Genomic DNA, 16732 nt, shown 5'->3' with positions numbered 1-16732 from the left:
GTTTCCTCATGGCACTACAAAGTAGTCACGGTGACATCAGTGTCGCTAACTTTGTTACAAATTGAGGTTAACATGGGCTATATGTTTTTACTATGTAGGACATCAAGTACTTGGCAGCCTTCTTTAGGGTCCTAAATCAACTAGTAATAACTTTACACAAATGTATTGTGCAGCAACGTTTTGTTTGCCATCTCCTATGCGTGCGTATATTGTCGTGATGCATTACAACAAAGTAAAGTAAATCCTGAATCTGACGTCAAAAAAAGTACATTCATTATTGAGTTGATCAAGTCCAATATTCAGTGAATTGACCACAGGTTTTATAAGATTTAGTTTCGCATGCAATCCTGAAACGACAAGGCGTATGTGATTATAGAGCGTGTATACTCTTCCATGATGGAATAAAAAACTTGTAAATTATACTAGTAGTATTCAAATATCTTTTGCACAATTGTACTTGAAATAGGGTAATATGGATTTAACATTTCAAGACGGGACTTAGACCTCAAAGGGAATCACGTACTGCAAATGTGCATTGTACATGTGATGAAGTCAAGAGCCTCACTTTCAGCTTAATAGTCACTTCTGTTTTAATCAATTGACCATGACTGATAAACTTCACTTTCTTTTGTAATAATTTCAAGACAAACAAGATCACAAAATACTATCTGTGAATAAAAACATCCATCCCCTTTTGTGAACTCTTCAATAATACGGATTTTTCAAGCCATGATAGCAATTTTTAATCTTATGTCAATAAATATGACTTTTCGTATACTTAAAGATCTGACTTTTTCATTCACTGACAATGTATATTACAAAATGTATATCCTTACTATGTTTTACAGTGCTTCTGACTGAAGTATTAACTATGGACTACTGCACCATTTTGATACATGTAGGTTTGTGTCTTTGCACAGAAATTAAGTGTCGCAACTGTACGTTTCATTATCGATAACTTAAACCATAGCAAATTTCAAATTGGGCACCTCTTACAGTTACTCAAGGTTTGGTGTTGTTACACATTGCTTTGTATATCTGGTTGTGATGATGTCATCCAAAAGACAGGTTTATTTGCAACAATGCATTTGGCAGCATTAACAAAGTAATAAATTTGCCACCTGGTACAGTGTAGGCAATGTTGTGACTACTATAGTATTATAGCCAAGTCTACCCAGCATGTTAATGCATTGCAACAAGTTCAGTATTAATATATTTAATATGTTGCAGTACTTCATTGTTCATTTGATTGGAAACTCTGTAAAACTCACAAAAAATGTTTTCAAGTTTTACTATGTACATGTACAATAAACAAAGATTACACTAATGACATCCCAAGACTATTTCACGAGAACAGAAATTATGCATGCATGTATGCAAATGAAGTAAAATATCCCTAAATCTGTTTGGCGAGTGGTTTTGTACAGGTTTCATTTACATTCCTACAGTTCTTAGACTATTTGTGGTATCGATTCAGTAAACAGGTGTTATACATGTACCCGACTTGGAGAGCTGTGCCATTTCTGAAGTTACATTGATCTGTTGTATGAAACAAAATCTGTGACATTAGCCAGAAAACCCAAATCAAATTCATCCAAATTCCTTTCTTTTTTTTTCAGAAAAGTTACATATCGCATAAAAATATAAATTATTTTTCCTGGAGTGATGAAACGTCTTTTAATGTATTGATGACAGTTCCAGCTACACTTTGATCATCTTAAAGGTGGGATGAATTCCCAGCCAAAACCCTTCAGTCAATTTTGACCCAAGTAAGACTAAAGATTGAAAAGAGTAATATGAAAGTAATCTGGGATTTGCAGTTTGCAGCTGCAGTTAACAGTGAATAAAATCTATAAATATATTAGCCTAATCTGGTCACGCATATTAATCTAGATATATCATCTATTTAAAAATAGATTAACCCAGAGACAATTTTAATTTATTCAAGGTTACGTCTCCCGGCTCTAACTTGATTGTTATAATCGTATACAGAAAGTTAAACCTCCTCTATATAATTAATGAGTTCTTCTCTAGAGTTGTAACTTGTAACTACATGAGGTTACAGGGCCGTAGCCTGACTAAATTGCCGGGGGGGGGGGGGGGGGGGGGGGGGGGGGCAGAACTTTGTCTTGGTGCAATCATGCATTTAAAATTTAGAAAAGTGCTAATTTACATTTGCATGCAATTTACATAATATCTATTTTAAAATATGCAAATAAATATCATATGTAAGGCCAGAAAAAATAAAAAATGCTGGTCGAGTAACCTAACCGACCACATTGGGTAAGTAGGTCTATTTCATTTTTTCACAATGCTTGACAAGGATAAAACAAACCATATATACTGATAGCAAAATATTTCAGGTCAAGTTTAGATAGAACTTATTCAGTCATCTTGATACTATCTCATGCAATTTGTCTGCATAGCTACAGTTAGGAAATGTACACAATTTACGGTTAAACAAATGGTGTAGTTCCTCTCACCCTCTCTGCTAAAAAAAAGTTAAGCGCCGCCAAATGAAACTCAAGCATTATCTTAGCCACCCCTTCTGTCACCTACACTACAGTGGAGATATAAAATCATATGGTACAATGATGCATAAAAAATACCAGTGATCGCCAACTACAATAATACTCCGAACGAGATTTACACAGGGTGTGGATTTCACATGTATACAGAGGTGTCTCTAATTAGCTCTAACCTATACAGGGAGATACTTAGTCAGACACCTTCCATCTTGTTTTGGGAGAAAGACAATTATCACCTTGATTGCTACTGATTGAAAGGAGACAACTCCAAAGGTAAAAACAAATTGAAAATATGGCAGTGTAGGAGGTCATTTAGAGGCATAAAATATCAAACCATAGACATAATTTTAAAGTTTTACAATGCTTGAATATGGTAATAAAATACTAGAATTGAAACAATTATGCTATGCATGACATATTATCTGGAAGTGTATTTTGTTGTGGCAAAGCTATATATTTTGCAGATGTGCACTTGGTAAATGACTTCTCCTGAAGTTTAATTTGGTTCAAAAAATCCCAAACAAAGAGCAAAACATTTCAAGACTTTCAGACTTGTGATGGCCCAATGACTGCTCAGCCCACTCCAATGGTCGTAAACCTTTGTTCAATTCATTTTAGTGCACATTGGATATGCAACAGCTTAATTTAATCTCAATTCATGCTTGTATGCATCATAAGAGCCAAGTAAACCACTGTATAAGATATTATATAATTTGGAATAGACTCAATTGTATATTGTTACATGTACTATTCAAAAAATATAAAGAAATATCCTTAATTTTGAAAAAAAAAATGCGAAGCCCGCATGAGGATATATTGCCGATCACCAGAAAAAAATATATGGGTAGGTTGGACAACTTTTTCATTTTTCTGGCCTAATGTCGTATCTTTCAAAGTACGTTGCCGAAAAGATGTAACATTCAAAGTAAAAAATTGGATGGTGCTTTCTCAAACAAGTAACACAACAAAATAATCATTTCCTTTACCTAACTCCCAAAACTTTTATGGCCTCGTTTATGTCGGAACCCAAAGTGAAGTCAGTGAATTCTCTTTGTCATTATTATTATAATGGAAACTGAAGTTTGGATTTTGATGTCGAAGGTACAGCTCTGTTTACAAATTCAGGGCCATTCTCTCCATAGCAAATTGTCACAAAATGAATTGCGGAATAATGCTAGTGTCAGTGTACAATGAGATAATTATATCAAACAACATTTCAACTAAAGACAACGTCAAACACAATTATTGAAAGTGGATCTTCAAAAAGTGGATCTTAAACTGCGTACCTAGTTTAATAGTTTTTCATGGCCACCAAATATTCCAAAAAGAGACCAGCCGTTTTATCAGTATGAAATGTTTTAATATAAGGAACAAGATATATAAATGAGATCGAGCGCATCTCTGGATTCACTGCATGCAGCATAGCAGGCGACCTCTCGTTGAACGACTTTTTCCATCTTTTCTTTTGAGTTTCACTCGCTGACATTATAATTGTGACTCGCTATCTTCAAATGAAGGAGACTTTCAAGATACTGTTACTCGCGGAAAATACATGTAGTAAATGTGCGCAGTTCTTTTGTACTTTCCCGCACAAAGAATTTTTAATTTGCTGCAAAAAGTTACAATTTTTAACTGGACACATTATTATTCAAAGTTAAGCCAACATACAATAGAGATATAAGATACATATTAGCAAGGAGTCAGTGTACAGTCACTTTAGTGTACCATCAATTTAAATCGCGCATGCTAGGAATCGTCACGTAAATATCGATTTTAATAACATCGCTATGTATTCAAAAAGTAGCTTTTTTTCTTTCTTTTTTCCATAATCACTGATATGAAAATGCCAACCAGTGAATTAGCTGGGGGAAATTTCCAAGGGAAATTCTGAACTTGTCGAGAATTTATTATGTGGTTCTATCCAGGACCCCATTCTAGACAAAACAAAATCGAAAATTTTGTAAAGTGGACCCCATTTTAGACTCCTCATCCCTAACAATACACAGTACCCATTTTAGACCAAAGGGTGAAAATCCCCACCCCAAAGGGTGGCACATATACATAATAAGTGGGAGTACCCCCCCCCCCCCATTATCAAATAACCAATTACATATTAAGTTAATGTTAACTTAGAATCTAGTGCTAATATTCTGTTTTAAACATATTATTGTGTATAAATGTAATAATAAAATACACCCAAGCCACTACGAAAATGTATACAAACATTTCATATTTGGAAAAATAATACATGTGTAACCATACTTGCATAAGCCAAATTTAGGAAATGATGAAAATAATGGTGATTCTCAACAGTTTTACACTCAAATTTCAAGAACTGCAGAACAAATGTGGATGCTGACATGACGTACATGCAGAATGACCAGGGTATACCGGTATAAATCCCATATATTCTGTTTGAACACATATAAATTGGTTTGCACATGGTATTTGTGATTAGCTTGTGGATGGCATATAACTACCTATGCTAGTGATCAGTTAATGTTTGTAGTAACTATGTACAACAAAATAAAAGTCAGAAAAGGAACACTGTAAAAGGTTGTGAAAGATAGAGGTTACAGTAACACTGTGTTAACATGATTTGAATACTAAAATATCAAGTTTAAGAGATTTCAAAACTTGGGTTATTTCTATTATTATAATTCCATGGGGACAGACAGAGAACATACTTAATATTCAAATTGATTTATCTATTTTTCCTCCGAGTCATCATCTTTAATAGTCAAGGTAAAATGTGCCTCGAGACAAATTTCCATGAGGGCTCCTTGGGAGAGCAGCCTCACAATGAAATTATATAAACACATCAATAAAAATCAAAATTCTTGATTAATTCAATCCTCTCCAAACTTTGCCAAGGGCCATTTGAAACCTTATTTCTGGTCCTTTTATAATACAAAAACAACGTTGGGTGTTCACCAGCTTGTTTCCATTTGCCCAAAGAGTTATTTGGTGGCCATAACGGATTTTAAAAATGACTACATTTTTTGATAGCAGTTTGACCTTTATTTCTAAAACTGTGTGCTCTGACCCTAATTTTCTTTCTTGATTTTAACTGAAAACATGTTGGATTTTCCTTGAACAAAGCAACAGCAAAAGTTGACACAGTTTATTTCTAAAGTGTATTCTACATTAAGACTGCTATATATCCCTGCCAAGATTAAATTTAGCTGTTTGTGCCTTTTAGCAAAACAATCACAATCAATGCATTTTTCAGTGTTTGGAAATTCTTTTGGTATATCAGCCTTCAAGGACATGCCAGCTTTTAAACAGGATCCCTTTGACAACATACATGTACATCCTATACCCCACTTATACATATAATAGTCAGTTCAAACACATTCCAGCTTAAAGATTTTTATCAGGTAATCGCCTATAGTGTGAACAACAAATTAAATTTCCTCTCTGGAAAGAATACTCACTGATTAGGCTTCAGTTATCAATCCAACTTGTCATCTATACAACAACATCATTTCTCCAGACAATCATGCTATTTTGTGTCTACTGCAGTAGAATTACTTTTTTTCTTTTCAAATAGAAGTATTTTTTGTGTTTAGATTTTTGTAACCTTGGATGGAACAGAGGGGGGAAAATGTGGTACATGAGTATTTTTGGTAGTGTGTGGGAACCCAAATAGCGGAAAGAGAAAAATTTGTTTAAAAAGGTAAAGTTTTCTATAATCGAGGTCTCTCAGTTTACCCAGATAGACACAAACTAAAACTATTGCTGCAACATGTTGATATTAGCTATTTATTTGGATGTTGATTTAATTGTACTCAGAGTAGAGTAGCATTTCTGATGACTTCCATCATCTTGCAGTGTACATTTTTTGGGACTTCCAATGTGTTTACACTTTCTAGATTACAGTGTGATTACATCTGCACAACAGAGGCTGGTGACCACTATCACCCACTTCTGTACATGTAGTCTACCACATTGAGCAACAACAGTTTCGATTCGCATCTATCTTAAGTAAACTGAGACCTTGATTGCTAGAGTAGTATTTTTGAAACTGCATACCATAAAAGTATGTGTGATAGATTACACAAATAATACACATAACATCTACTGTCCAGATGGTCAACCTCTACAGTTACTGTATATGTGAAATGAGAAACTTAATAATTCATCAGAACTTTGGAGACTTAATAGTGCGGTAACAATTAAAGTATGCATTTCAAGCAATGGACAACACTCTGCCAATGTATAGCTCTGTCAGTATGTAAGTTTGAACTAAAATACACACTGATATGTTTCACTTCTATTACATTTGTCAATATATAAAGTGAACTTTCAAGTTTCTCATGATGTAAATGTGATAGCTTCACTTCTGATTCAGTGCAGATGCTACGAATTATGACACTTTACAAGAGTGTGTAATTCATGGTATTGAGTAGATTGTGTGATGGACATGTCAAATGAGAAAAAAAAAATCAGATTCAGTCATGCGTCTAATCATTAGATCATACATTTTAACAACTTTGACAACTGAACTAAGAATGCATACTATACCAACTGTATTGTTCAGTAAATTTGAAGTATATGCACAAGTCATTGAATGTTTGACAGGCCTGATTGCAGACTGAATGACCAACAATTTCTACCATGCTACCATGGTGACATACATAACAAGCAATGCACTCGGCAATCCATGTCAATTAATTGCAAATTGTATTTTACGCTGGTTGAGCTAATGAAATGAATAAAAAGAAATTGCTTGGGTGTGGTGTGTGAAGTTGTACACTTGTAGTGATGATGAACTGCTGAGATAACAACATGTGAGTTGGGCTTCATTTATAAATCACTGCAACGACAGAATTCTACCGTTCAAGTTAGTATTATGTTTATATTACATGTATCATTGGCTTTCTTAATAGGCTTAATTTGTTACTGTTCTTGCAACTTGTGAAATTAGGATTTAATTTACTGTTAATAATGTTAATAACCATAAAAACAATTGCAAAATTGAAGGTGACGGTGAAGATGATGATGGCGATGATGACAATAATGATATTTATGTTGACGATAGTTGATAGTTGACTTTTTCAATATTACCATCACACATGTATGTTATTCACTATTGCACAATTACAGGATGATATCAGATAGGCCGTTATTAGTATTTTCAAGACAGTGGCAGCTAGTAGATTCTACAATAACTCAACAGTGACATATATAGCTCCACACATTAAACATCTAACAATGCATACTCATAATACTGAAATGATTTTACGACTTTATGGTCTCAACGATTATAAGAAAACAGCTCAAAATATGAGACATTATGTTTTGTCGTTTTGGATCCTACCCCTGCAGTGACACTTGACCTATTGCCCAATCGGAAACTCATTGACCATTGATTTCAACAAGGCTACCATGGTGACATGAATGACAAGCGATAGCACTTGGCAATCATATAAATTAATTGTAAATTGAATGTTATGATGAGTGGGCCAATGAAATCATGCAACAGCTAGAAAATGCCTGGGTGTTGTTTGAGTTACTTCACACTTTGAGTGACAATGAGACGGTGAACAGGGAGGCTGAATGAACTCCTACCTGAGATAACAACTCCAAGTACAGACTTTAATGTACATGTACATTTGGTTACTTCAGACTGGTGAAGCTCAATTCTGTTGTCCAAGTTAGTATGATTATATTCTTAAGATTGGATTTTTCCTTGTTCTTGTTTCTTGTCAAAATGAAATTTCATTTAGTGTTTATATAATGACTGTAAAAATACTAGTGGGGAAGATGATGATGATGATGATGATGATGATGATGATGATGGCTTACCATATGTATGCATGTAGATGTATGTACTAGTAATACAATGCATTGTTTATTGTATATATGAACAATCATGTATACCTTACAATGCATTATTTTCATGTAAATTTCAACTATCACTTATTGTATACCTGAAGACATATACCATACAGTGCATTGTGTTTTTGTCAATTTCAACCATCACTTATTGTATATCTGAACACGTATACCTTGCAATGCATTGTTTTTTTGTCAATTTCAACCATCACTTATTGTATATCTGAACACGTATACCTTACAATGTATTGTTTCCTTGTCAATTTCAACCATCACTTATTGTATATCTGAGGACGTATACCTTGCAATGCATTGTTTGCATGTAAATTTCAACCATCACTTATTGTATATCTGAACATGTTTACCTTACAATGTATTGTTTTCTTGTCAATTTCAACTATCACTTATTGTATATCTGAACATGTATACCTTACAATGCATTGTTTTCTTGTCAATTTCAACCATCACTTATTGTATATCTGAGGACGTATACCTTACAATGCATTGTTTTCTTGTCAATTTCAACCATCACTTATTGTATATCTGAACATGTATACCTTACAATGCATTGTTTGCATGTAAATTTCAACCATCACTTATTGTATATTTGAACACGTATACCATACAGTGCATTGTGTTCTTGTCAATTTCAACCATCACTTATTGTATATGAACATGTATACCTTACAATGTATTGTTTTCTTGTCAATTTCAACCATCACTTATTGTATATCTAAGGATGTACCGGTATACCTTACAATGTATTGTTTCCTTGTCAATTTCAACCATCACTAATTGTATATTTGAACATGTATACCTTACAATGCATTGTTTTCATGTAAATTTCAACCATGTAAATTTCAACCATCACTTATTGTCTATCTGAACACGTAAACATCACAACTCATAGAACTGTGATGTAGACATCAACTTTTAGACAATGCAACATTACTAGATCATGTAATCCACACATTTTCATGTTTACAAAAAAATCATGTTAAAAGTATGCTCTGTACTTTTATATGTAGTTCCTATCATTCTTTGTATTTATTTCAGTATTGTGTGTGCACAGAGCAAATGTGAATTAAAGTTCTTTTGATAGCGGATGAGAATGATGATGATCGATGATAATGATGATGATGGCTATTTACTTTTCCAAACAACAACTATCCCTCGGGAATTCTACAATAACTATACACATAAATGCTATCTAACAAAAGACATGAAAATACATGTGCACCGAATGCATGATTTCTTGGAAACAGAATAAGAATCTCTTGTTGACTGTTGGGCAAGTCTGTACAAGGTGACACTTTTCACCAAATGTACGATCTATGAACGTCATGTCTTTGTTATATGTACATATTACATACATACTAACAAAAGACAGATGAAAATACATATGCCCCGAATGCATGATTTCTTGGAAACAGAATAGGAATCTCTTGTTGACTGTTGGGCAAGTCTGTACAAGATGACACTTTTCACCAAATGTACGATCTATGAACGTCATCTCTTTGTTATATGTACATATTACATATCATTTTTTCTATCGCAGTATGATGTCATTATTATTTTTACTGAACACACCTGTGTGATTCTCTACATGTGTACAAGAAAGCATCTCTGGAGGCACATTTTGCTTTTTTTAATGATCCTAAACAGTGACACTTGAGCTACATAAGGGCAACCTTTCAAATACAATAGTAAAAGCAAAATATTTGCCTTGAGGTTTCAATCATAAAGTACATTGGTCTTATACAAATGTACATGTATGGGCAACCCCCTAAAGCTGTTACACCAGCATGGGAGCTCAAGTCATACAAATGTGTGTTAGTTTGACTTTTCCTGTCTAATGGATGTTAATAATTCAGTTCCTCTCGCTCATCTTTTCCTAACCCCTGCTTTTGGTTACAATATAATTGTTAACTAATTTGTCATAAAGTGACACAAACTGAGGTTTTAGGTTGCTTTTTACTTGGGTAAAAATCCCTTGATTAAATTATTTTTATAATATTAATTTTGCGTTGTTGATGCATGCCTTGCGATGACATTACAAATTGTCTTCTGGCGTTGTTAGTTGATGGCACAATGAGAGTTTCCTTCCTTGACATTTCAGTATACATACAGTACAGTTAATCACATCATCAAATTGGAAACGTAGTATGCCTCAATACTGGGTTTGAGTTCCGTAACTTCTAATGATAGCAACTGATCATTAGCTATGCTTCAGTATGTAGATTATTAAAAGTAATACAGGTGCCCTTTGACAGGCAGTTAGCCCTCAAAACTTATAAAAGCATCTTTAAATACCCCTGGACTAATAGTAATTTTACAGATGGAATATTAATTTAATGACTTCTGAATTCTCCCACACCGCTCGGTGTTCCATATCGTTACATAATTTTTTAGTATCTATCATGTCTATTTGTACTGTATTTGTTATATTTTGCCACTGAATGAAAACTCATTTTATGGATGCATTGCCATTTATAAGTTGATTGTATAATAATTTGATATTAAGTCCCAATATTTTTCTTCGTTCAGCCAAGGAAAATATGAGTGACCTAAGGGACCTTTGTCAATATGAATCGCTAGACTTATAGTGACAACGCTTAGGTCATGAGTTCCCAATATTTTTGTTCATTCAGCCAGAAAACACTCGTGACCTAAGGGTTGTCACAACCCAGCTAGTGACTCATAGTGACAAAGGCCCTTTTATAGGTCACTCATACTTTCCTTGGCTGAATGAAGAAAAATATTGCAGAATAATATCTAAATGTAGAGAAGCACTTCGTCAAAAGATTGTCACTTAATGTTCATGTTACAGCTAAAATGATGCAGGCTTGGTGTTTCACTCATGTAACATGACATTTAATAAGCGCCCTCAGACAACTTCTAAAATGCAAAAGAAACAATTACATATTAGATGTCATGCACAGTGGAAGATGTAAAAGTGATCAAGTTGAAATGTTGATTATCTGTTAGAAAATAAACAATTGCAGCCATTAAAATCATCAAGACCATGTGTAGTGTTTTCATTAGAAGCCTGTTTTTACTGCACTGCAAAGAATAGCAATGTATATCAGTGTTCAATGTGATTGGGCAAAGGATCCTGCTGTGTTTATTGTGTCTCTGTAATTATTACTAGAGTTGAAATATGACTATCTTTGTGTCAAAAACGCAATGTCTCATGAGCGAAACACCAAGCCAACATCATTTTAGCTACAACTGGATTCGACATTTAGCAAACCACATATAAGGTATGCTTTATAGAATCATGATATCTGACTCCCACAGGTTAGTGTTCATGATTGAAATAATCATTAGTGCCCGTAGCTTGACAATCATATAATATTTTGTAACAAATCATGCCTAAAGAAAATTTCAATAATACTTTTAGCGGGACAGAGATTACTCAATTTTGTTTCATAAATCATAAATAAGTTAAACAGACACTAATGAATAGTCAATTATGTGTTTAAATTCTGGGTGAATTTCCAGCTCATCTCCCTGTGGCATGAAATATTTATCACCCAAACAAGGTTTCTCTAGTCGACTACAAGAAGTTAAACACTCAATAAACAGTTTGTGATGAACATGCACCTTTTCATAAGTACTCCAGTTAACTGTGCAGTTAAAGTAGTTGACAAAATCACGGCAACATGAAGATCTGATGAGAAAAGAAGCTCTCTGGCAGAGTAATTCATTACTTAAACTATAAATAGCTTTGTTTATGGATGGGCAACGAGACATATGGAACGTGACGACTACGAATAGAATGTGCAAATTGAGCATTGACACATGTAAAGTGGAAAATAATAATCAATAACATAACTTGCATTGATCATCTATGTACGTATTTCATGTCATCGTTACAAGTTTGAATGAAATCAACACAAGTATCATATGTATGTCAGATGATTGTTACAAGTTTGAATGAAATCAACACAACTAACATTCTATGTATGTCAGATGATTGTTACAAGTTTGAATGAAATCAACACAACTAACATTCTATGTATGTCAGATGATTGTTACATGTTTGAATGAAATCAACACAACTAACATTCTATGTATGTCAGATGATTGTTACAATTTTGAATGAAATCAACACAACATGCAAAAATATACCTACAGAGTTTATACACATACATGTACTTGGGACTCAATCCTGAATATTAAACTGTTATACTTACATATGTTGATGAGATGAAAATAATTTCAAAATTTTGTCTTTATTCTTAACACACCAAGATTTGGACATATTTATTGAATGTTCAACATGGTAATTTACAATTGCTACAAGTATATTACCATTAAAATTCACAGAAAGTTTATAGTAACACATTAATGTATTTCATTTTACTTAAACAGATATGTACAATCATGTAGCTTGGATTTTTAATACATAAAACCATTTTACCATGGCTTCCTACTTGAAAAATCAACATGAAACAACACAGACCAAGTCTACATTGTTTGTACCTCAATAAACTGCAAAAAGCTAAAAAAAAAAAATGTTTGTTATTGTACGTATAATAACAAAACATTTTACACATTTATTAATCTTTTGCAACATTACAAACAAGGACTTGGCATATATTTGCTTTACAATGATTTTTCACTAAGTAGGAAGCCTTGATAAAACTGTTTTGATAAATGAAAAATCCAAAATAAATACCCAAACCTCATCCATATGGCCACTAACAACAGAAATATAATTTCAATTCAATCACCCTTCAGGTCCCCTCTCCTCCACCCATCCTCCAATGCTAGGTGAGACTCTTTTTTTATTTTAGCAGATGAACCTAAATATTAATCCACTTGTGAATGTCAGAGATATGGCAGGACACACATACACGCATATCATACAAAGTCTAAGATACAATTTTCAAGTAAACGAACTAATCAATCAACCTTCATCTCTTCCCCTCCCCCCTCTAATATATTGGTAGATAAACTTTTCATAATTTTGCCAGGCATCTCTACCTCATCTGATCAATAGCTTCAGCTCCAATCAGGGTAGATACACTGCTGTCCAGACCCTTTGTGTATTTTAATAGTCTATGCTGTATATTAAATAGGTATTTCACAAGAGAACATGTCTAACTGATTGATGGAAAAAGTCATGCGTAACGTTGAATACTCAATTCTATTTCATGATATATTGCAATCTTTCAGTGAATAACAATAACACTTTCATTTAAATAATTAAAAAGCTATAACTCGCCAAATAACTTAATCCTGTGTGTCACTTAATCTCCATTCTCCCAATTGAAAAAAAAAAGTAGACTTAAATAATCTTTATGTGTCTCCACAGGGAAATTAGCTAGATGGACTGATACCGTGCTTGAAGGTAAAACAAGAACTCGGTGTCATCACACCTCCAAATGTCATCTTGGATTAAAGTTAAAAGTGATGCCATGACCTGTCCTATGAGCTTTAACATATTGATCTACACATACTGATTGCAGAGAGTGTCTCACGCCAGCTGCCACCACTCCTTCAATAGTATCCCGACCTTCATTCTAATGGACTGCCAGCACTCACAAAGCAGTTAGTTTCCTGGACTTTTCTACTGAGGACAATGCCTTCTGAGTACTTCATTAATATCTCTTCATCTAACGTCACTACAAATTCAACAGATGACTATACATCAACAAGTATAATGTCACTATCTGCGATATTTCTGACAGTGAGCCTCACGATACTAATATTGTTAACGCTACTTGGCAATGGTCTAGTATGTATCAGTGTGGCCCGTTACACCCATCTTCAAACCATCACTAATTACTTCATTGTGAGCTTAGCGACAGCCGATTTCTTAGTCGGTGCTATAGTTTTACCGTTCGCATTATCAAACATTGTTCATCCGCTCTGGATATACGGTGTCGTGTGGTGCAATATTTGGGTATCGTTGGATGTTGCACTGTGTACAACCTCAGTATGGCATTTATTCATCATCGCTATAGAGAGAGCCCTGGCAGTGCTAAAACCATACTGGTATAAAGGTGCTATGACGGGGAAACTCGCCGCTGTGTTCATTATCACACTCTGGATAATCTCTGCGCTGATGTCTATATTACCCATCCTACTTGGTTGGAATACTACAAACGGTCATATTCAAAATGTGGACAATCCTAACGAATGTCTATTTCAGACGAAACCTGCGTATTCGCTGATAGTTGGTATAATCGCATTTTGGATTCCTCTAGTTGGAATGATCGTATTACACACAAAAGTTGTACGAACAGCACAAAGTCAGGTTAAACGTATACAAACGCTTCGTAATGCAGTTGTAACACCTGAGCATAGGAAAGAGTCTTATTTCAATGGAAGGGAAAAGAAAGCCGTAAGAACACTAGCCGTGATAATGGGGTGTTTCCTAGTGTGTTGGGGACCTTATATTGTTTACTGGACATTGGCAGATACGTGTCATTGGAGCGTGTCATCTATAGGATCAACTATTATGACGTGGCTTGGGTACGTCAACAGTACTCTCAACCCTTGCATCTATGCTTTCTTCAACACAGAATTCAGAAAAGCGTTTAAACAAATGATTTTACCGAGAAAGCGAATGAGACAAAGACGATACAAGCAAACTTTGACTGAAGTTGATACCTTGTAAAATGTAAAATAAATGCAGTTTTGAATAACTCCTTTATCTATGCTTTCATCGCCACATAATTCAGAAAAGCATTTTTAATATATAACAATATATATCAATATAAATTATATATATAGATGTGTGTATATATATATACACACACACATATACACATTTGTGTGTGTGTGTGTGTGTGTGTGTGTGAGAGAGAGAGAGAGAGAGAGAGAGAGAGAGAGAGAGAGAGAGAGAGAGAGAGAGAGAGCAAATGATCCTACCAGAAAAAAAAATTACAGAAACGACACAAAAACTTTGAAGTTGGCACCATGCAAAATGTAATTTACAATAACCTTTGCATCTACATCGTACATGTATGCTTTGCTCAATTCAACAGAAAATTCAGGAAAGCATTTATAATAAACACAAATGGTTCTATCAAGAAAGCAACTAAGAAAAAGAAGACACATGCAAACGTTATTGAAGTTGGCACCATCTAAAAGTAGTTTATAATAACCCTTGCATATAATAATATGCTTTCTTCAATTCAACATAGAATTCAGAAGAGTTTTTTTTAAATAAATGCAAATAAGAAAGTAAGTGGTTTGAAAAAGACGACACAAGTAAACATTGACTGATGTTGATACCATGATACCATATAAAATGTAGAGTATAATAACCTTTGCATTTATGCATTCTTCAATTCAACACAGAATCCAGAAAAAGTGTTTAAGCACAAATGATTCCATCGAGAAAGTGAATGGGGAAAAGACAACACATTCAAGTAAACTTTTCCTGAATTTTATACCGTATATTAAATATAGTTGATACTGACTGTAATAATTAATGCATCATGATGTGCTATGATTGTATAAACAAAGTTAATGTTTCTTTCTTTTTCTGAAAGCTTGAGAACTTTTTTTTGTTAAAAAGTATGTGTTAGCATTGTCAGATTAGACTCGGTGCTCGTATGATGAAATAAGCTACTTTTCTTTGGTACGCTGGACTAGGATTGGGAAAATTCATCAAGATAAGGAATACATGTAGGAATGCCAATGATCATTTTCCACTTTTTTCATTGTATGAAATGGCATTGATAGTTTCAGCATAAACTTGGATAGGTGAATGTACATGTACATTGTATGGTGAATGTTCGACGAGCTACATGTAGTCTTGTATCAATTGGCAATGGTGCCAGATTGCTAAACAAATAAAAACTATAATAGTCTCAACAATAATCCTGGCACTTTGAGATTCTGTGTTAAATATATAACAGCTAGGAACCTCATGAAGCGTGATTGCCAATGTGGCATACTCAGGGGGTTTATTTGCATGAGTGCTTGCATGAGTGTTTTCTGTTACCATGAGCAGAGTAAGTCCAGCAGAAAAACATGTCAAGCACAAGTCCAAATACCCTGAGTACCCAAAGTAATTGCATGTGCATTCGCATAGACCAATAGGTATGCAATGATGTTTTCAATAGTGCACTGCAATGCAAATACCAATATGTATGCACATAGATGCAAGTAATCCCTGGTACATAATTATGAATAGTTCTGCATACAGTTACATGTACTTACAATTTTGTAATGGATTGATGTGATGGACAGATCTCAACACACAGACCGACTCTCAAACAAACAAACACCCATCCACCCACCCACCCACAATCATACACACTGAATTTACTCAATATACATGACTACAGATGGTGACCTTACAAAACTACATATACAAGTACATGTAAAAAATAAATTAT

General features: G+C 34.1%; 2 protein-coding genes across 2 annotated transcripts in view; one reads left to right on the top strand and one right to left on the bottom strand.

Moving 5' to 3' along the window:
• The window catches only part of LOC144447859 (ER degradation-enhancing alpha-mannosidase-like protein 2), a 90284-nt gene that overhangs the window by 46925 nt on the left and 26627 nt on the right, over positions 1 to 16732 (bottom strand). The window lies entirely within an intron of this gene.
• On the top strand, positions 13960 to 15000 carry LOC144447148 (histamine H2 receptor-like). Its single transcript, XM_078137052.1, has one exon. It carries the CDS (start codon positions 13960 to 13962, stop codon positions 14998 to 15000), a length of 1041 nt encoding a protein of 346 aa, XP_077993178.1.

The sequence above is a fragment of the Glandiceps talaboti genome, chromosome 16 (assembly GCF_964340395.1).
Source record: "Glandiceps talaboti chromosome 16, keGlaTala1.1, whole genome shotgun sequence".
NCBI classification, from domain to species: Eukaryota; Metazoa; Hemichordata; class Enteropneusta; family Spengelidae; genus Glandiceps; species Glandiceps talaboti.
This window is presented reverse-complemented; position numbering and strand designations above follow the sequence as displayed.

Bases quoted from the DNA above. Each gene is read 5' to 3' on its own strand.
- LOC144447148 (XM_078137052.1), top strand. From the start codon at position 13,960: ATGCCTTCTGAGTACTTCATTAATATCTCTTCATCTAACGTCACTACA.